The sequence below is a fragment of the Xyrauchen texanus genome, chromosome 3 (genome assembly GCF_025860055.1).
Source record: "Xyrauchen texanus isolate HMW12.3.18 chromosome 3, RBS_HiC_50CHRs, whole genome shotgun sequence".
Lineage (NCBI taxonomy): Eukaryota > Metazoa > Chordata > Actinopteri > Cypriniformes > Catostomidae > Xyrauchen > Xyrauchen texanus.
In genome coordinates this window covers 41,740,274-41,763,050 of record NC_068278.1, presented here as the reverse complement: position 1 = coordinate 41,763,050, position 22,777 = coordinate 41,740,274, and the positions used below count along the sequence as shown (strand labels likewise).

Here is a 22,777-nt window from a genome sequence, read left to right as displayed (position 1 = left end):
ACTGGAGTCACTGCACGCCACTCACATCCCGGCAACCTCAATGTGATGGCGGACGGCTGTCAAGACAAAGCTTGCCTGGCGGGGAGTGGAAGCTCCACCCCAGTCGGTCCAGCTGATTTGGGACCGGTTCGGCAAGGCTCAGGTAGACCTGTTTGCCTCCCAAGAAACCTCCCACTGCCAGCTCTGGTATGCCCGGACAGAGGCTCCCCTCGGGGCAGAGCAGCTGGCACACAGCTGGCCCACGGGGCTGCACAAGTACGCATTTCCCCAGTGAGCCTTCTTGCACAGGTGCTATGCAAGGTCAGGGAGGGCGAGGAGCAAGTCACTCTGGTAGCCCCCTACTAGGCCTACCCGGACTTGGTTTTCGGACCTCACACTCCTCACGACAGCCCCTCCCTGGCGAATTCCCCTGAGGAAGGACCTTCTTTCTCAGGGGCGGGGCACGCTCTGGCACCCGCACCCAGACCTCTGGAACCTCCCGTCTGGCCCCTGGGCGGGATCGCGGAAGATCTAGCCGGTCTACCATCTACCGTCGTAGATACAATCAGCCAAGCTAGAGCCCCCTCTACCAGGCATCTTTACGCCCTAAAGTGGCTTCTGTTATGCAGACTGGTGTTCTTCCGAGCCGAAGACCACGCAGAAGTGCGCAGTTAGGTCAGTGCTCGTGTTTCTTCAGGAGAGGCTGGAGAGGAGGCTGTCCCCCTCCACCCTCAAGGTGTATGTCGCCGCTATCGCTGACCCACCATGACACGGTAGACGGAAAGTCTCATCGTAAGGATGACTTAATCGTCAGGTTCCTAAAAGGTGCCCGGAGGATAGCTCCCTCCCGGCCTAACCTGTTCCCCTCCTGGGATCTCTCGGTCGTCCTTACGGGACTCCAGAGACCCCCCTTCGAGCCTCTTGACTCAGTTGGACTCAGGGCCCTCTCTCTCAAGACCGCCCTGCTGATCACGCTCGCTTCCATCAAGAGGGTCGGGGACCTGCATGCGTTCTCTGTTAGCGACGCTTGCCTGGAGTTCGGTCCGGCAGACACTTTCGTGATCCTAAGACCGCGACCGGGCTATGTGCCCAAGGTTCCTACCACACCCTTCAGGGATCAGGTAGTGAACCTGCAAGCGCTGCCCCGGGAGGAGGCAGATCCAGCCCTTTCACTGCTGTGTCCAGTGCGTGCCTTACGTATCTACCTGGACCGCACACAGAGCACTAGGCGGCTCTGAGCAGCTCTTCGTCTGCTTTGGGGACAGCAGAAAGGGAATGCTGTCTCCAAGCAGAGACTACGCCCACTGGGTTGTCGGCGCCATTTCCTGGCTTATCACACCCAGGCCGTGCCCCCCTTTGCGGGTCGAGCCCACTCCACCAGGAGTGTTGCATCCTCATGGGCACTGGCTAGGGGCACTGCCCTAGCAGACATTTGTAGAGCAGCGGGCTGGGCAACACCTAACACTTTCGCAAGATTCTACAATCTCCGAGTTGGGTCAGTATCGTCCGTGTTCTCTCAGGTACCGAGCCCATAGAACTTCGGTGGCACGCTCCACGATCTGACCGGGTGAATCGCTTGCACCTAGCGCCCTTCCCCTAACCAGGGAAACAGTGCGCCTTCATTCCCAGGAGATCTCAGGTTTGGGACACTGGTTGATTCCTCCCTAGCCCTCGTGGGTCGCAGTTCAGCGGAGGAACTCGCTGACCCAAGCCACTGCGGGTACCGCAAGCTACCCTGCACTGGTGTAGGTGCTCCACAGGTAAGGCCTCCTTCGGACTCCCCCTGTGTGTAATGCCACGGTTCTGTCCCCTCTGGCGAGCGGACTCCCGTGCTTCCCTTAGGCAGTCATGGCTGTATGTTCCCCCTCTATAGGCTGGATCCACCACCGCACCGACTTTTCCACATAGGCCCTAAGTCAGGCCTCTGATGGTTTTGCCACTTAAACTTGCCTCCCCTCTCAGGTAGGCGTGGCCTCCGCAGGGTCTTCTCCGCCCTGAATAAGGGCTAAGACCCCCTTCCCTCAATGCGTGTAAGGGCCCCGGCCTAAGTTGCTCTATGCGAGAAACATAGAGAGAAAAGAGGCCCGGCCAGGCTTGGCCCGTTCCCAGGTTGGCAGCCAGCACCTTGTTCTCCCTTCCGGGGTAACGATAAACAATCCTGATGGCTTAAATGGGGCATTGGGGAATGGTACGTGCAGCCTGATACAGTTGGTCGTCCTGCACGTAAGAATACCTGCTCGCTCCTGTATCAGAAGTTCACGTACACGGCTCAGCGCGTGGCGCTTTTATAAGTGGAACCCTAGTGTCGCTTCTCTGACACAATGTGGAGAGAGCGACAGAAGGGGAACGTCTAGGTTACATATGTAACCTCCATTCCCCGATGGAGGGAACGAGACGTTGTGTCTCCCCTGCCACGTCGCTGAGCCGAGCCACTGTTGTGGCCGGACCATTTCCGGCTCCTCAGAAAAATCCTGAATGAACTCCCGTATTTGCGCCGCTTAAATACCCATATGTCCGGGGGCGGGACATGCAAATACTGGTTGCCAACTCTCATTGGCCTTTTTTCATAGTCCAGAGGTGAATATCGGCGCTCAAGAGAGACCCCTAGTGTCGCTTCTCTGACACAACGTCTCGTTCCCTCCATCGGGGAACGGAGGTTACATACGTAACCTAGACGTTTTTGTTCTATTTCACCGATTAAAATAGTTCCAAAGGAAAGCTACAGCAGCACAGTGTTTTGTTACTGAATGATTCAGCATTTTGAACGAATCTTTTGTATGAATGACTCACTAATTAAGATGGTCACTTGCCGCCACCTATTGGCGGTTTAGTTTAATGTTTAAGTATTGCATTTTTGTATATTCAAACATTTATTTAAAACATCAGTCTCATAACATTATTTATTGCAGTTGTAACTTTTTTATTTGATGGGTAATAGCCCTATAGTGTCTTATTATTATAACTGAATTTATTGATCAAATGTAAGAATTTGACATGAAAGATGATGCATACATTTAATAAGGCACACAGCTTTGGACTTCTAGAGTAAATGCTTGTATGTACGTTATGTGCAGACCCATTTGATATTAGGACTGCTTTACTTCTAGGTTCGTTGTTTATGTTTTTATGTTATGGTCATACTGTGAAATAAATGTAATTTGGGGGGGGGGGGGAAGGTTGTCCGTGTTTCTAAATTTTATTTGGGTGCATAGGATGGCCTGGATGGGTGTAGGATTTCCCGGCCTGAAATTGTGTCCCAGTCCGGCCCTGGATGTAGAGATTGTAGACTTCACAGTAATGGACTTTCACATGACTTGCGTCTGCGCTGCCAATGCAATGAACTCAGCTACAGCATTACACCAGTCGAGTGTTGGTATGCCACACTCAAAGTAAACTATTTCAACCTTTTCAAAGGGCAGTCAATGATTACTGGACAATTTGTATGACATATGCATGCGATGACTTTGCAATGACAACTTTGCACTTAAGTTTGTGATTTTCACACATGAGTTTACCTGCCTAATTATGTTTTTTAGAGTTCAAAGGAATAAGAAATGTTTAAAAACTGTTTAACTTCAATTTCATAGTACTTTGTTGGCATTAATGATTATTATTGCCAAAGCTTCAACATACATACACAAACATTATTAAAGCATTGAAGACATCCTAAGTGCCCCAATAATTTCTATTTATTTTGCTTTATTTTACTTTCTTATCTTGGGTTTGCTGTCATTTAATGTTTGTTTTATATAAATTCCCTGAAACCTGTAACTGACACCATTTTTTGCATCACTTTAATAAAAAAATAAAAAAACATGTTCAGCTTTGTTCAGGAGAATGTCAAACTGATTGTTGTCCAACTGAAAATGAGACTAAAACCATCAATCATCAAGGTGCCTCAGTTCTTTCTCCAAGAACATCCTGGGAGAGTTTTGGTTAGTCTGTGAACCCACATTGGACAAGCCCTTTTTTCTTTGTACGATGCATCAATGCATTCGCCAGGATTTTCTCCTGCTCTGAGCCCAAATGTTTTCATATCTTTACAGGTTTTCACTGTTTACTGTGTACACTTCCAGCTTTATTCGTACCTATCAACTTCATAAAATTGACCTTCAGTATGTTTATCATGAGGATGTCAAAGAGCAGGCCATGACGCTTGAACGAAGGTCTGACATGAGTCATGTGAAAGATCCTTAAAGTCCCTGTGAAGTCCCTTGACGAGTGCAATTTTCTTTGGTCTGTTGACGTATTTACTAATGAAACATAAATTTGGGAGTGGGAGATGTTGTGTACAAATGTGCAAAGTGTACAAAGCTACACACACACTTTCCAGCATGCTGTTTCGCGTGTTTGAGTCAGTGTTCAGCTGAAGAAACTTCATGGTTACTGTTGTAACCTCCGTTCCCCGAGGGAAGGAACGAGACATTGTGTGGAATGAAGTGACACAAGGGGTCTTCCTGGGACACTAAACTTCCCTCTGAACCTGAGAAAAGGCCAATGTCAAGTTGGCAGACAGAATTTGCATGTCGCGCCCCAGACATACGGGTATAAAGGGAAGCGGGGCAGCAATTGCCATTCAGGATTTTGCACTGAGGAGCCGAAAATAATGTATGGCCATTTACAGTGGTTGGTCTAGTGCTGTGGCAGGAGGGACACAGTGTCTCGTTCCTTCCCTCGGGGAACGGAGGTTACAACAGTAACCACGATGTTCCCATTCTATCACTCACTTGACGTTGTGTCGAAGGAAGTGACACAAGGGGTCCCATATAAAAACGCACGCACTGTGTTATGTGAACTGTCGAGACAGGTGCAAGCAGTCTACTGCATGCTAGAGGCACCTGTGTCGGCAGCATGTAGCCCTCCCCAATGCCCCCGAAGAGATGTCACATACAGACCTTAGGTTCCCCGTACCCCTGAGGGGGGCAACAGGTGTTACATGACTAGCATGGGAGCAAGCCCGGCAGCCGCGGCCTTCTCACTATGTCTCTCACATAGGATGTGAAGCAGCTGGGGCTATCTTAACGCTATGAAATGCGTCGGGGATGGCGGCCTTTCCCAGTCCTATTCTTTTAGGGGGAAAAGACCCTGCAGAGACCACATGCTGCCCAGTCTAGGGGGAGGTAAACATGTGACAAATACACCACGAGGGTTTTGAAGCCATACGTGGGAAATGGCGCGGTGGTAGATCCAGCCTAATGAGGGGGACAAATACGACAACCGGGGCAGCGGGGCTTCCCGAGGGATATGCGGGCCTGCCGACGGGGGGACCGTACCACAGGGAATACATCACAGGGAGTTTGCCTGGAAAGGGAGCTAAGCCTGTGGAGCCCGACCCCAGTTCCGAGCACCTGTGACTCGTAGTGTGTGCAAGCGGAACATCCTGTCGGTTGTGCCGCGTTACCGAGTTCTACTGGCTCGGACCTGAAAAAACACGGGACGAGACTGACTCAACTCTGAGATTGTAAAATCTGGCAAAGGTATTGGGTGTTTCCCAGCCCGCTGCTCTGCAGATATCTGCTAAGGAGGTGCCATGGGCCAGTGCCCACGAGGATGCCACACTTCTCGTAGAGTGTGCTTGAACCCGCAAGGGGGCAGGCATGGCCTGGGTGTGATAAGCTAAAGAAATAGCATCAACGACCCAGTGAGCTAACCTCTGCTTGGAGACAGCGTTCCATTTCCGCTGTCCGCCAAAGCAGACAAAGAGCTGCTCAGAACATCTAAAGCTCTGCGTGTGGCCCAATAGATATGCAAAGCACGTACCGGACACAGCAACGAAAGGGCTGGGTCTGCCTCCTCCCGAGGCAACGCTTTCAAGTTCATGACCTGGTCCCTGAAGGGGGTTGTAGGAACCTTGGGCACGTAGCCCGGTGGCGGCCTCAGGATAACGTGAGAATGTGCCGGACCAAACTCCAGGCAGGTGTTGCTGACAGAGAATGCTTGCAGGTCCCCAACCCTCTTGATGGAGGCTAACAAGATCAGGAGGGCCGTCTTCAGGGAGAGGGGGAATCTCTGGAGGCCCGAGAGGACCACTGAGAGATCCCAGGAGGGGAATAGGCTAGGCCAGGGAGGGTTCAGTCTACGTGCGCCTTTCAGGAACCTGATAATCAAGTCATGCTTACCTAGGGACTTGCCATCTACTGCGTCGTGGTGGGCTGAGATAGCATCTACATACACCTTCAAGGTGGAAGGGGACATCCTCCCCTCCAGCCTCTCCTGCAGGAATGAAAGCACTGATCGAACTGTGCACCTCTGCAGGTCTTCGGCTCGGGAAGAACACCACTGAGCGAACAAGCGCCACTTTAGGGCTCTGGCTTGGTTGATCATTGTTAAAGATGTGCTTGCCCCGGATTAGTGGGAGAAACCTCCGTAGGGCAAGAGATACAGCCAACAACTCTAGGCAGTTGATGTGTCAACAGTGCCGGGGTCCTTTGCAGGGGCCAGCAGCAGCGTGCCCGTTGCACACGGCGCCCCAACCCTGTCGAGAGGAGTCTGTGGTTACCACCACACGTCTGGACACCTGCTGCAAGGGAACTCTGGTCTGCAGGAAGCAGAGGTCTGTCCAAGGGTTGAAAGTCTGATGGCAAGAAGGGGTGATTGTCACACAGTATGTGCCGTTGTGCCATGCCCATCTCGGGACTCGAGTCTGTAGTGGCCGCAGCTGAGGAATACATATGCCCCAGGAGCCTCTGGATTTGTTTTAGAGGAACCGCTGTGCCGGGCTCGAAGAGAGCAAGGCACATTAGCACTGACTGAGCGTGCTCGTTGGTGAGACTCAGTAATTGAGACTGAGTCTAACTCCATGCTGAGAAAAGAGATGCTCCGAACCGGGACGAGCTTGCTCTTTTCCCAGTTGACTTGAAGCCCTAGACGGCTGAGGTGCGTGAGCACCTGGTCCCTGTGAGCCAGGATGAGCCAGTCATCAAGGTAGTTGAGTATGCGCATGCCCACTTCCCTTAGCGGGGCAAGATCTGCTTCTGCGATCTTTGTGAATACGTGAGGGGACAGGGACAGGCCGAAAGGCAGAACCTTGTACTGATACGCCTGGCCGTCGAACGTGAACCGTAAGAGTCAGTGTCAAGGCAGAATGGAGACGTGGAAGTACGCGTCCTTCAGGTCTACCGCCGCAAACCAATCTAGCTGTCGAATGCAGGTAAGAGTCTGTTCCTGTGTGAGCATTTTGAACAGGAGTCTGTGTAAGGCAGGGTTGAGAACTCGCAGGTCAAAGATTGGTCACAACCCGCTGCTTTTCTTGGGTATGATGAAGTAAGTGCTGTAGAAACCCTACTCCATCTCGGCTGGAGGGACGGGCTCTATAACATCCTTGAGGAGCAGGGTCATGATCTCTGCTCGTAAGGCACTGGCTTTCTCACAGCACACGGAAGTGGAGCGAACACCACTGAAATGAGGCGGGAGCCGGGCGAACTGAATCGCGTAGCCGAGTCAGATGATCCTTGCCAACCAGCACGACGGATTGGGAATTGAAAGCCATGCATCCAAGCCACTAACGAGACGATCGCTTTCGACATACCGGGCGGGGTTTTGCGGCAGGGGGGAGCAGGTAATAGCGCGTCGGGAGGCAGAAGAACGTCCCGAGGCTTGGGTGCTGAGAAAAGACTGAGGAAGAGGTCCTAGGGAGGCGTCTTAGAAACTCGTTAACGCTGGCCTGCCAGGGCTGAGCAGTCGCAGGGCCGGAGGCAAGGGAACTGCGTCCGGGGAGCCGGGACTGTAGTGTTTTGGGGCCGGGGTGCCGTGAGAATGACGCGCACCGGCCGGATGACCCAGGGAGTGAGGAAATCGCTCTTTTATTTATAATGTTGTTACCGCAGCCCGAAGGTGGTGCGGCAAATGAAAGTAATGCAAACAATGATTCTCCTCCCGGCCCGGTCTTGGTACCAGCTCCGGAGTGAACATCCGACTGCCTGAGTCGCCCGTCTCAGGAGAGCTTCAGTGCTTTCCTGGTTCTGGAAAGGGTCTTGGAGACGGGGGCGTACGCCGCTTGTGAGGTGCTCAACGCTGGGGCTGAGAGCTGGGCCCAGGTTGAGGTGGAGCTACCTGTTGTTTGGTCGCAGGAGGACGCCCTCGGAGAGCAGGCGGGGCACGCTGGTTGGGCGGCACCGCGGCATGATTTGAGAAATCTCCACCGTCTGCTTCTTCACCGCCGAGAACTGCTGGGTGCAGTTGTTGACGTTGTCTCTGAAGAGGCCAAGCTGGGAGATGGGGGCGTTGACAAATCGTGACTTGTCATCATCGCAGATCTCGACCATGTTCAGCCAGAGGTGGCACTCCTGGAACACGAGGGTGGCCATTGCCCACCCGAGTGCTTGCGCTGTGACCTTCGTGGCTCTGAGAGCAAGGTCGGTGGCAGAGCGCATTTCCTGCAGCACGTTGGAGTCGGGACTACCCAGGTGCAGATCTTTAAGTGCCTTGGCTTGATGGTCCTGCAGGAGAGCCATGGCATGCAGGGCGGAGGCGGCCTGTCCGATGGTGCTGTAGGATTTGATGACGTCATCCTACGGGCTCTGGAGGGGAGTACCGGGTGGTTCCGCCAGGTGGCGGCGTTCTCAGGACACAGGTGGATTGCAACCACCCAATACACCTGGGGGTCTTCCGTGGGGCACCCTGCCACCCAGGGTAGTGAGAGCGGAGGGGTCTGTTACGGGCAGTATAAGGTGCCCTCCACAACCTCGTCAGCTCCTCATGCACTTCCTGGAAGAATGGTACCGGGGGGTTAGTGCCCGGAGTCGAGGTACCAGTCGTCAAACCGCGAAGGCTGTGGGGAGGACGGAGGGTTCCATTCCAAGCCCACACTCACGGCAGCCCAGGCAAGCATGTCGGCCATCTGCGCGTCCGCCCCGAAGGCGGCAGGCCAGTCGAGTCTTCCGCTTCAGACGCCTGGACGCTCTCCGATGCAGCAGCGATGTCATCATCCAACTCCAGGGGCTCAAGGGAGAATGCCGGCTGGCTGTGAGGTGAGCCGCACTCATCCCGAGCTCGGACAGATTCGAGCGAGCGCGTCGGTGGCGGGTGGTTCGTGGGGATTTACCCGGCTAAACCGAGCCCGTCGTTATCCACGTATCACCTTCATCGCCAGCCGGGTCATCCTCAATCCTGTGGGAATAAGGAGCGAAGCGGGGGCTGGCTGAAGTGGCATTCACCTTGAGGAAGGAGAGCCACGACTGCAACGCTGCCATGGTCATGTTCTAGCAATGAGTACATGAGCCATCCACGAAAGCTGCCTCAGTGTGATCGCTGCCCAGGCACACGAGGCAGCGTCTGTGGCTGTCGGTCTTGGAGAGAAATTGACCGCATCCAGGAACAACACAGGGGCGGAAAGGCATCTTGAAAAAGACGCGTCCTGAAAAGGATGGCCATCGCCGCTGTGTATTGCTCTTTTGTGAGTGGAAAACTCAAACTCTTTTTGGAGGAGAACACTCTTTTAACAGTGAAAAAGCACTGTCAAAGCTTTGACAAAGCTTTGGGCTTAGACTGCACAGTGTGCAGAGAGAGAACACCAGCTGGAAACGCGCTGTAGATCCAACAGCAATGCTTCTCGCTGACAGAGATGGGTGAAACAGGAGTGAACTTCAGCTTGCTTGTTGCACAACCGTTCGGATGTCCATGGCGGGGAATGCAAATTCTGTCTGCCAACTTGACATTGGCCTTTTCTCAGGTTCAGAGGTACATTTTGCGTCCCAGGAAGACCCCTTGTGTCACTTCATTCGACACAATGTCGAGTGAGTGACAGAAGGGGAACTTCAAATTAAGACACTGCTTTTCCACTGACCTGAGAACTGGACGATGATCTTAATGACCAAGTTACTGCATAAGCAGCCAACAATCAAACACAGCGCATCACAGTCTTTGCTTATGCCAAGTCTGTTTAGCCAGAGACTGTAGATTTTAAATGCTTATCTTCTAAAAAATTTGTTGTCAATGTTTAAATGCACACTATAGAGGACCTTACAACTAGTAAATATGCACTAAAACCAGCAAAAGTTTAATTTTGATTTCATAGGTTCTTTCTCACTTGTTGTGTATATATTTAAAGTGGTACAGTAACAATGATGGCCAACCACATAAAAACACATAAGATGCAATGTTAGGATGGTTTCTCTCATTATCTATAACTGATGTCTTAAATATTAATAAAGTTGTGGAAGAGGATTACAAAGTATTTGTCATATAAACTCCTTCTAAACAATTACTGTACAGCTGCTGAGAATATTATTTATATATTTACCATTCACAAAGCTGTGGTCAGATATAAAATATACAGGCACTTTTAATATTGTACTTACATACAAATAAATGGAATTATGTTTTGTTTTAAGTCTTAAAATTAATGAATGTACATATTGGCAACACACAGCATTCTAAACAGGAGCATAACTGCAGGGTGGGCTGCTACCCTAGGGTCCGGGGGAGAGGGGGCCTGTGAAGGTCAACCAAAAAGAACAATAAAAAGGTCTGCGGACTTGACGGAAAATGAAAAATTTCAGAGGTGCCTCATGGAGGGGGTCCGATAGGTTCTTTGCAGTGGGGCCCGTAAACTCCAAGTTACACAGCATTGTGAATTGCCTTGCCGTGTTTTCACATAAATTGTGTCTCAGAGCTGATATGCTCAGTTGTTTATGCAGGAGTTAGTTTGCTGGTTCCTCAAGGAGCAATTGGTGAGGACACTTCTTGGGAAATGCACATGCTCATCAATCAAGGAGAGTCAAGGTAAGACTTTAAACTGACAGATCTGTATTATTTTCATGTTTTTCTTTAAGTACTACCATTTCTTCTGAACCTTTGCTGTTCAGATTTGTTTTTTAAATATATATATATATATATATATATATATATATACAGTAAAAAAATGAAAAAAAAAAACATATATATATATATATAAATATTATTTTTTTCAATTTCAATTAGAAATAATTTACATTTCATTTGTTTGCTTGTATTACTAGATCCAACATTGTTCCAAAAGCATCTGGCCTTCATACAGAAATTTTCAAATGATGGGCATATTTTGCTCCGAATTTTATTACTTTTCATAGAAATGTTATCCATTTATCATGCCTTCAGAGAGACTCAGATTAAAAAAAGTTTGAAGAGTGAAGTAGTTTAAGGCTATGTTCATAGAAAGTTAAATGCTTGTCTATTGATGTTAAAAAACACATTCTTTTTATTCATAGAAAGCATTTTTGTGCTTTTGATTTCAACTTTCTCCAATTTATCTGTTGTCTTTCAAGGGTATCCATTAATACATATATATATATATATATATATATATATATATATATATATATATATATATATATATATATATAAACATCATAACCACAGCTGCAATAATTTCTGTATACACATATACTCTCACTGAGCACTTTATTATGAACACCTGTACACCTACTTATTCATGCGATAAAATCAGGCATATATGGGTCAGGAAATTCGGTTAATGTTCACTTTAACAATCAGAATGGAGAAAGATATCAGGGATTTCGACCGTGGCATGATTGTTAGTGTCAGACGGGCTGGTTTGAGTATTTCTGTAACTGCTGATCTCCTGGGATTTTCACGCACAACAGTCTCTAGAGTTTACTCAAAATGGTGCCAAAAAAAACATCCAGTGAGCAGTAGTTCTGCAGAGAGAAACGCCTCGTTGATGAGAGAGGTCAACAGAGAATGGCCAGACTGGTTTAAGCTGACAGAAAGGCTACGGTACCTCATAGAACCACTCTGTACAATTGTAGTGACCAGAATAAAATCTTAAGATGCACAACACCTCCCAGCTTGAGGCGGATGGGCTACAACAGCAGAAGACCACATAGTGTTCTTAATAAAATTCTTAGTGAATGTATGTATTTACATGTTTTGCACCTAGTTTGCACAAGCCCTTTAGGAGTCAAAGGAAAATGATCACTGTATTATACAAAAAAGCATTCACAAAAGATTTCAGAGTAAATGTAAATCATGTCCTTTGAAGCCTTGCTTGTGACATTATAAGTTTGTACTTTAAGGTGTCTGGGGAATTCCAAAGCCCCTAATGAGCTTCCTGTATTGTCTCTTTACTTGAAACAAATGATGAATGTGGAATGCAAATATCAGAGTTGACTTTACTGACAAGACTCTCTCCCCTTAAATTGGGATCAGATTATGGATGCTAGAGATTTTACTTCTCAAACATGTGATGCCTTAAGAAAGTTATGGATACTGACATTTATGAGTTGTGTAAGTCTTCTTTAAAAGCCTGATTATGTCACTGTATTCTAAGGGCAAATGAAAGCCACAACTTCCCTTTCCTTTGTCATGTTGTACATGTGCAGAACTGAATCTTTTATATCTTGATAATTGTATGTGATTTGTTTTGACATATGTAGGTCATTGTCTACAGCCCTACACAACTCTTTCTTCACTTCACTTTCTTGAGTAAATCTGAAGGTTTTAGTTTTTTAAACATTGCATATTATGTATTCTCAGCATGTAAAGGTAATGACCCTGTATAATTCTTGATGTATCTCCAGAGACATAATGACTGTTTCACTCCGCCAAACCTCAAGGAGATCCAACCCAACTGGCTGTCATTGCTCAGACTCAATATATCTTCATAATGGCACAGAAAGATGAAGGAAAGAATTACACCAAATAAGTACTAACGTCTCGATTACTGTCGTAACCTCCGTTGCCTGATTGAGGGAGCGAGATGTTGTGTCGATGTAGTGACACAAGAGGTCAGTCTTGGGAGCCCCAAAACACCTTCAAATCTTTGAGAAAAGGCCAATGGGAATTGACGAGTGGAATTTGCATGCCACTCTCCCAGACATGCGGGTATAAAAGGAGAAGGAATGCCCACTCTCATTCAGGTTTTATGCTGAGGAGCCGAGACAAGGTCCCGGCCATTTCAGCGGCTAGTGCAGCGTTGTGGCAAGAGGGCCACAACGTCTCATTCCCTTCATCAGGGAATGGGGGTTACGACAGTAACCAAGATGTTCCTCGTCTGTCACTCACTCGACATTGTGTCGATGTAGTGACACTAGGGTTCCCTATAGAAAAACACCACAACAGCTGAACCATGTTACATGAAATGCCGATGCAGGTGCAAACAAGCTGCTGCGTGCATAATAACAGGTGTATCAGACTGCACGTAACCACCCTCAATGCCCCAAAAGACGTCATGTAGTTCCCCACATCCCTGTGGGGGGGAAGCCACGTAACTATCGCCAGCCGCAGCCTTTTCGCTCTGTCTCTCCACAGATTATTAGATTCAGCTGGGGCCATCTAATGCTTTTATACTCATCGGGGAAGGTGTTATTTTCATTTCCTATTCTTTCAGGGGGAAAAGACCCAGCGCAGATCACATCCTGCCCAAAAGGAGAGGTCAACATGTGGCAATAAGATAAATGGGCTCACCAGATGCACATGGAAGAGGCGCAGTGGTAGGTCCTGCCTTGAAGGGGAGGCACTCTACAAACACATCTATCAGGGGCAGAGAGAGCTCTGCCCAAGAGAGACGCAGGTCTGCCAACAGGGAGACCGTACCACGGAAAATACATCACAGGGGGTTACCGGAGTATTAATGGTATATTAGTACTCATAGTGGGTCTGGCTGTGAACTCCTCCACCAAATTCGTGAGCCACAGGGCTAGGGAGGAAGGACATCCAGGGTCCACGACTTTGTGAACTGGACTGGGGTAAAAGCACATGTTTTCGGCGACCTCAGCCTCTGCTGACTCCAGAGGAGAAGATGGCAGGCAAGTTGCGACATGCGAGGAGAACATATGGTGCCTTGGAGATGTACACACACTACTGTCACTGTGTTGTCGGACTGGACCAACACATGCTTAACCCAGATCAATGGCAATAGCTGTACAGCCAGCAATTCTAGGCAGTTGATGTGCCAACACAGCCATGGTCTTGTCCAGGAACCAGCAGCTGCGTGCCTGTTGCAGGTGTCTGTGGTGACCACAACGCATATGGACACTTGCTGTAGTGGATCTCCTGCCCGTAGAAATGCAAGGTCTGTCCAAGGGCTGAATAAGCGGCGGCAGAGGCAGAACGTAGCCGAGTCGGATGTTCCTGGCCAGCCACCACGACGGGTTGGAAAGCGCAAGCCTGGCGTCCAAGGTCTGGGCGTGGGGCACTAAGGGGACAATAGCATCTGACGTACCTGGGAATGGGGCCTCATGGCAGGGAGGAGCAGGCAATGCCACGTCGAGGAGCATTGTTTCGACCCAAGGCGGCTGCACTGAGGGGGACCTCTTAGCACTTACCTTGCTCCGCGTACCCGGTGTAGGGAGGGTTATCAACTAAGGAGGAAGGCCTTTTGGGCCGTCCACGAGACTCGTCACACCCGGCTGGCCACAGGCTATTTGCGGGGCCTTGGCTGCGAGTTCTCAGTGTCTGGCGGCCATGACAACGGAGGATGGAGTTGTCTGGGTACCATCTCCATAGCGGTCATCTCTCTCTCTGGGTCATCCCCTCAAGGGGGCTTAGGAGCCTTCTGGGTCCTCATGCCAGGCTGTGAGGATGGAGGCGTCAGCTTCCTGCAGGGGCCCGAGAACTGGGCTCGGGCTGTGGCGGAGCAGCCTGAGCTTTTGCCGCCGCAGGGGGATACCCTCAGCTTCTTCACTGCTGAGAACTGCTGGGCAAAGTCCTCAATGGTGTTGCCGAATAGGCAGATCTGGGAGATGGGCATGTTGAGAAAGCAAACTGAAGAGGCTTTCCCTTGGAAGAAGGAAAGCCACGATCGCAATGTTGCCATGGTCATGTCCTCACAATGACAACACGAACCATCCACTTATGCTTTCTCAGTGTGATCATGGCCCAGACACGTGAGGCAGCGCCCATGACATTGTTCACGTCAATGTGTTGTTCAAATAGAAGAAAATATACTCTTTTCGGAAATATATACTCTGCCGAAGCACCCAGGGGCGTAATTTGCACTTATAACACAGAAGGAGTGAAAGCTAATGAGAACAAACAAAAAATAAATAAATAAATAAAAATAAAAAATAAATATATATATATATATATATATATATATATTTTCTGTGGTCTACCATTCACTGCTATAGAAGTTTACCCTGCTATACTTTACTTCCGTGTTTCAAACATGAAGTGTGAAAGGGTCCATTGGGACAAATAAAGTAAAACATAAAAGTTAGCAAATCATAATCAAAAACTTACTGACTGCATCTTTACAAAAGCACATTCAGTGAAAAATATTAAGACAAAGATAATATATTAGCTTTCTAAGTCAATAAAATTCAAGCTACATCAAAGCCAAGTAAGGATATTGTGAAAACCTAATAATACTCATATTTATATATTTATTTATTTATTTATTTATTCATACAATGTAAAGGCCTTGGTAAGGCTATAGATTGTTTCATCCCAGCGCAATGTTTTATTCCAGTTATTTAAAAAATAAATACAAAATATTTTTGTTTATTTTATTGAGGTTTATACACTATATTGTTTGTGTCCCATAAAACCATAACTGGAATGACATTTACTTAAACTGCTTAAGTTCAGCTCTAGATTACCAAGTAATTATAAGCAGTGTACATTTAGAGCTTTAATGTCAAAATATTGATTAAGTGCATTCATAACCAAAGTAGCATTAAAACATCTCTAAAGTTGAGGTACCAATTAGCTTGCCAAACTAATGTTAAAAGTCACAGTCAGATGCCCAAATGAAAGAACAAATCTGTGTGTCCCCCACAGTGTCCCTGAATGTCACAGCACTCTACTGCCCAGCCTTTTAGCAGGGACTCATCAGACTTTTAAATAAATAAAATTGTGTCTCACTTGACTTGAGCTGGCAGGATAAGGAGGAGGAGCATGTGGAGAAGAGTAAAAAAATATGACAGGACACTTAAGGCACTAGAGTGTAGATTTACTTGCTCAAAAGTGTGTGCCTTATGTAGCACAGGTAATACGCCCTTAGCCTTGACTCATGTTGGACTCGCATGAAATATTTAAACCAGAGTGTTGCAATGAAACCCAAAGAACTGTTTACAAGTTTCTATGATATGAATACCAGAGAGGTATGTTAATGAAACATAGCCTAATTTTCAGGTACTTTTATGACATTGTATTGCAGAGTTTTATCTCTTTGTATATTTTAAAACAGCCTGGGTATTACAGGTGAAACTCGAAAAATTAGAATATCGTGCAAAAGTTCATTAATTTCAGTAATTCAACTTAAAAGGTGAAACTAATATATTATATAGACTCATTACAAGCAAAGTAAGATATTTCAAGCCTTTATTTGATATAATTTTTGATGATTATGGCTTACAGCTTATGAAAACCCCAAATTCAGAATCTCAGAAAATTAGAATATTGTGAAAAGGTTCAGTATTGTAGGCTCAAAGTGTCACACTCTAATCAGCTAATTAATCCAAAACACCTGCAAAGGGTTCCTGAGCCTTTAAATGGTCTCTCAGTCTGGTTCAGTTGAATTCACAATCATGGGGAAGACTGCTGACCTGACAGTTGTGCAGAAAACCATCATTGACACCCTCCACAAGGAGGGAAAGCCTCAAAAGGTAATTGCAAAAGAAGTTGGATGTTCTCAAAGTGCTGTATCAAAGCACATTAATAGAAAGTTAAGTGGAAGGGAAAAGTGTGGAAGAAAAAGGTGCACAAGCAGCAGGGATGACCGTAGCCTGGAGAGGATTGTCAGGAAAAGGCCATTCAAATGTGTGGGGAGCTTCACAAGGAGTGGACTGAGGCTTCAAATGTCGTATTCCTCTTGTCAAGCCGCTCCTGAACAACAAACAACGTCAGAAGCCTCTTACCTGGGCTAAAGAAAAAAAGAACTGGTCTGTTGCTCAGTGGTCCAAAGTCCTCTTTTCTGATGAGAGCAAATTTTGCATCTCATTTGGAAACCAAGGTCCCAGAGTCTGGAGGAAGAATGGAGAGGCACACAATCCAAGATGCTTGAAGTCCAGTGTGAAGTTTCCACAGTCTGTGTTGGTTTGGGGAGCCATGTCATTGGCTGGTGTTGGTCCACTGTGCTTTATTAAGTCCAGAATCAACGCAGCCGTCTACCGGGACATTTTAGAGCACGTCATGCTTCCTTCAGCAGACAAGCTTTATGGAGATGCTGACTTCATTTTCCAGCAGGACTTGGCACCTGCCCACACTGCCAAAAGTACCAAAACCTGGTTCAATGACCATGGTATTACTGTGCTTGATTGGCCAGCAAACTCGCCTGACCTGAACCCCATAGAGAATCTATGGGGCATTGCCAAGAGAAAGATGAGAGACATGAGACCAAACAATGCAGAAGAGCTGAAGGCCGCTATTGAAGCATCTTGGTCTTCCATAACACCTCAGCAGTGCCACAGGCTGATAGCATCCATGCCATGCCGCATTGAGGCAGTAATTAATGCAAAAGGGGCCCAAACCAAGTACTGAGTACATATGCATGATTATACTTTTCAGAGGGCTGACATTTCTGTATTTAAAATCCTTTTTTTATTGATTTCATGTAATATTCTAATTTTCGGAGATTCTGAATTTGGGGTTTTCATAAGCTGTAAGCCATAATCATAAAAATTATATCAAATAAAGGCTTGAAATATCTTACTTTGCTTGTAATGAGTCTATATAATATATTAGTTTCACCTTTTAAGTTGAATTACTGAAATTAATGAACTTTTGCACGATATTCTAATTTTTCGAGTTTCACCTGTATATGTATTACGTAAAAACAATAAACTATAACTTTGAGTAGCTAATTCTTTAGTTGATGTTTAAATACACAAATGAAAATGTAATTGAAGGACTCCAGACTATCTTCTCAAGGATACCTGTGTCAAATAGATAAAGAAAGAGGGGGCGAGGGGCACGTCTTAAATTTAAAGTAATTTTAAAGGTAAGGGCTACTTCTTGAATTATGGCATTTCAAACATTCATCAAATTTTGTCCTTCATACAGGCTCTTCGTGTTAAACTTGAATAAGGAATGACTCACATTAAAGTTCCTACATGTCTGACATGCCTGAATAGTAATTAGATGTAAATATAAGAACACTTTTGAGAGAGAGTGAGCATATAAGAGGACATGCTGATTGGCTTTAAAGAGAGGTTTAGTCCTTATTCCCTCTTCAGTTCAGCTGAATAAAAATTCAGATTTACTGAGAAAAGCTTTTGGTGTCCTTTGGGCAAACTGTAAAAGTGCTTAAAGCAAGTTCTGCTGTTCTAGTGCTCTGGACTTTCAAGATTTGTCATAAACTTTCCCTAACAAGTAGTTAGATGGTGATATAGAAAGACTTGATTGCGCCCCTCCTTCCTTTCTTTTTCTTTTTGTTTTTTGTCTTATTTTTTCCTTCAAATTTGCATGAAAGGCCAAAACCTTTGTTAACTCTTCCTCATTAATGAGATTAATGTTATGGTTTACAACCACAAGGATAAGATGGGATAATGGCCAAAGTAACATAAGCAGTGACTGATGAATATGCAGGAGCTCATAAACAACTCCAGTACCCTCAGAGAATCAGTAACTTTCCACTAAATCAAGGTTCTCTGAGTCGTGTTTTTAATGATTCTGTAGACTACAGATGTGACCATTTTCACCATCATTTGTGAAGGATAACGAGGTCTGTGGGCATAGAGATTTTTCAGTTAATGTATATTTGATTGTGTTTTGTTTTCTGGTCTCATCACTTTGTTGATTTTTGCTAAATGTGTTGACAGTTTTATTTATATGCCAAAGGGGTCTAGAGCAAATGTATTAAAAATATTGCTTTTTCTTTTGATTTGATGAGAAAAGGAAGCAATATAAAGTTGGGTGGTGTAGGTTCTCTTGAAAATTTCTCTGATGAATTAATGTTTACTGTGTTTGGTCTACTAGAGCCCAATCAGAGGAAAGGTGTGAGATCCTGTTAGGGCCAGAGATCACATATGGCCCTCAAAGGCTGAGCCTGTCCTATCCTGTCGCCATGACGATAGCTCATTGTGCTGAGGTCAGCACTGAAAACTGGAACATTAAACTCAAGAGACAAATCAAGGACGACAAGTGGGAGGTAGGAACAAAGACGTGACATCTGTTTTTCTCACTGAATTAATTAAAAAATTCCATTCAGTGAGAATCACAAGTGTCAAATTTAAACCTTTTCAATGTCTGTTATAAGGATTGGGCCAACATACAATGCAAAAGACTTTAGCCAATACAGCTTTTGTTTTTTAATGATTCAGCACTTTATGTAGTTTACTCAGGTGACGTATTATGTTTAAAGCGGATGTCAGTCATTTTTACGATGTTAAAATAATTTCTTCTATCCCAAGTTAATATCCAGAGACAACTAGAAGTAAACCATTCATAGGTTGATTTCCCCTAAAAGTTTAACACTGTGCCTCCTAAACGCTTTCAAACATTGATCAGGGCTGCGATTCCCAAAAGCATCATAAGTTTAAGTTGACCATTGGAACCAATAGTTTCTAAGATCTATTTAGGCTTACAATGCTTTTGGGAAGCACTGCCCTGTTTGTGGCCCGTCCACCCAAACACAGCAACATTTGCTCAACCAATAGCTGGACTATCTGTTTGTTTGACCAATGGAAGACAGAGGGTGTATTCAGGAATCTGTTTGGAAACCACGGCCTCATTCATGAAACACAAGCATAACACATTTTTGTGTAAATCTTTCATAAAGCCGTTCAGATGTAAATTTTATTGAAAATTTTCATATTTTCAAAACGTTAATTGGTACGAACAAAATTTACACCTCACGACCACATGTAAATCACGTGTAAGACAGCTGAACATGTTGTGTTCTTTCAGGCAAAGTGACATTCTACATCTACATTTTGATTGAAGTGAAATTAAATAAGTTGTGAAAAAATGTACTAAAAAAAACTTAACCTTCAAAAATAATATAAATTAGTAAAAATAAATAAATAAATAAAAGAAAGCTTTATTTTCTTTTTACACCATAGCCCAGGGGTCAGCAACCTTTTTGACATGAAGTGCCATTTTTTTATTTCCTGGTCAATGGCTGTGTCAACAAAGAAAAAACATGCAAATATATGTGGTTTTACAAAGTTTGAGTCCACTTTTGAAAATGTTTCTATTTTGCATTTTTCTTATTTTATCTCTTATTTTGCATTACAAATGATATTATCAGCATAACAGTTTGTGAAAATGTTGTGCAAAACCCGATGATTATGATATAATCATGATCCTGCATGTGAATTTTCACAGGGTGTCTTGTGTAAGCGCTTTAATGAAAGAAAACCTGTCCTTTTGTACAATATGAATTAACAGAGGTAACGTCACAAATTTGCTTATTTGATGACTGATCACGAAATTGTGTGGAATCTTAAATCTTTCTTATATTATGTCATTGTAATCACGTAATCAATAGCATGCAAGCAACAGTAAGAGAGGAGCAGGCTATTTTATTTATATGAAGTTTTTCGAACCTGCATTTCAATCTGCATCTTGATGTAATCCTTCCTCATGATCATGCAGTGTGTTTTCATCAGCTGAATACTCCTCTCTCGCCATTCGGGCATGCCAGTGATTACCCCTCCACGTGCCAATATGGGCACTCGTGCCATAGGTTGCCGATCCCTGTTTTTTTTCTAATCGCTTTTCCTAGCAGAAGTGCTTGCCATGGGGTGAAACGTTCATGGAAAGATGCAGTTTGCATATTTATTTTTAAAAACAAAATTATTATTATTAAGGTTTCATAATTTAGTATAGGCATTGGTAAATCACGTTCAGTTGATAACATATGGTCAACGCTAATGCTTTAAACCAATAAATAAACACATCCTGGGCAGGTACGTACAAAAAACAACGTGGAAAATTTAAAAAAAGCCTGCACACTGTCGTATAGCTTGCAAATCTGTAATATTTTGAATTTTGGTCAAATATCTTCTTCAGGCATTTTGTTAATTTCTCTGAAGATTCTTCCAGTTTCAAGTATATCACTGTTACCATTATGATTTACCCGAAGTTTAAAAAAAAATGAAAATTCTCTCATGATGGACTCACTTTTGTGTATGACTCTCCTTCTTTAGCAGGACCAAAGTGAAGAATTTAATAAGCACATTTCAGCTCTTGTCCATACAATGCAAGATAATGGGTGCCATTAGATTGCTGGCTGTTTGACGGTCCAAAAGGCATATTTAGCCAGCATAATAGTAATCCACATGACTCCATCGATCAATAAATATCTTTTGAAGCAAATCTATAGGTTGGTGTTAGAAACAAATTGATAATTAAAAAGTTTTTAATTTTAAATTTTTGCTTCCTCCCACCGCTGTATTGCTGTTTGAAATTACCTAACTCTCGTGTGTTGTTCATTCCTCTGTTGTATACAAAGTGCGCACTTCTGACTTCTCTCGTGAATGTGCTATTGTGCTTACGTCACTGAAGTTAATAAAGTTTTAATTATCAATAAAACATTTTTACACAAACGTATCGATTTGCTTCAGAAGACACTAACTGATCGACGTGTGGATTACTGTTATGTCGTGTGGATTACTGTTATGCTGCCTAAATATGACTTTTGGACCGTCAAATTGCCAGCAGTCTAATGGCATCCATTATCTTGCATTGTATGGACATACAGAGCTGAAATGTGCTTGTAAAAATCTTCACTTCAGTTCTGCTGAAGAAGGAAAGTCAGACACATCTGGGATGGCTTAAAGGTAAGTAAATCATGATAGGGTCTTCATTTTTAGGGAAAAATAACCCTTTAAGATATATTATTAATATTATTTCCAGATAATATCATTGCCAGTGACATTATTTTTATATTACTGCCAATTACCAAAATCCAGCTTGAGAAGCTGTACCAAAGCGATGATCAAAAAATATCTCTATGTAATAGTTTTTCTGTTAACCTGGTAAAGTGCCATCAACCAATTATGAGAGGCTTTGTCGACATCAAAGTGCAGCCTTGTTTCCTTAACTGCTTGTTGGCAGCCTTTGGGAATGTGCGAGTATGAAAATGTGTTGATGAGGTGATTGTACAATCTTGTACGTGGCGAGAAGACATCCAGGGGCAGCATCTCCTCAGAGAAGGCTATGGCATTTAAGTGCTCAAGGAATAAACAATTACAGGCTGTAATAGCCGGGAAAACACACAGTTCATGGCAGTCAAGCAGCTGTAACAACGGGGCGAGGCACCCCATCAGACCTAGAAATATCGATCTGGTTGAACAGAGAAGGACCTGAAATGGGAGCTGACACAAGGCAATCAGGATTGGAGTCATGGATGAGATCAGCCTCCTCACCCTGGCACAATCACTCACATCTCTTAGAATGCAATCATGCGTTTCACTGTGATTTCTGCCCCTGAAAACCTGAGCTGTCCTTATGACCTGTTAGTTGATGTATTAATAAAAGTTATTTAAGCAATTATTCTATTTAAAGCAACTCTTTTTTCTTCCAAGTTTGTTTGTTTATTGTAAGTGATTGCGCTGTTGAAGAGGATTTAAAAATTACCTTCATTTTGTGCCTGCCGCCAAAGTGAGTCATTATTTTGATGAATTTGAAATTGTTCCAATGTCTGGTACTTATCATTGAGATTGCTACCAGCAGCCTTCACAGAAACACATTTGCTGTCAGAGTTTCTCCCTGCTCTTAACTGTTTTATTTCAACCAATGACAGCTTCAGTGTTGGTGATGGCTAAAGTAATTACATAAAAACTGCCGGATAAATCACTGACCTGTCATAGAAGCACTGTAGTAGTGAGAATTTGAGAGCTCTTCCCTATTGTATCCCTTATATGTGCACCACATCTAGTTTTATGAGTTTACAAATGCTGTATTCTCCAAG

The 22,777-nt window shown here is 44.9% G+C and overlaps 1 protein-coding gene across 1 annotated transcript in view; it reads left to right on the top strand.

Moving 5' to 3' along the window:
• unc5db (unc-5 netrin receptor Db) overlaps positions 1-22,777 on the top strand; it is a 257,129-nt gene that overhangs the window by 222,737 nt on the left and 11,615 nt on the right. The window contains exons 11-12 of the mRNA XM_052093637.1: positions 10,617-10,701; positions 18,838-19,009. Coding sequence (XP_051949597.1) covers positions 10,617-10,701; positions 18,838-19,009 — 257 coding nt within the window. The remainder of the gene's footprint in view (positions 1-10,616; positions 10,702-18,837; positions 19,010-22,777) is intronic.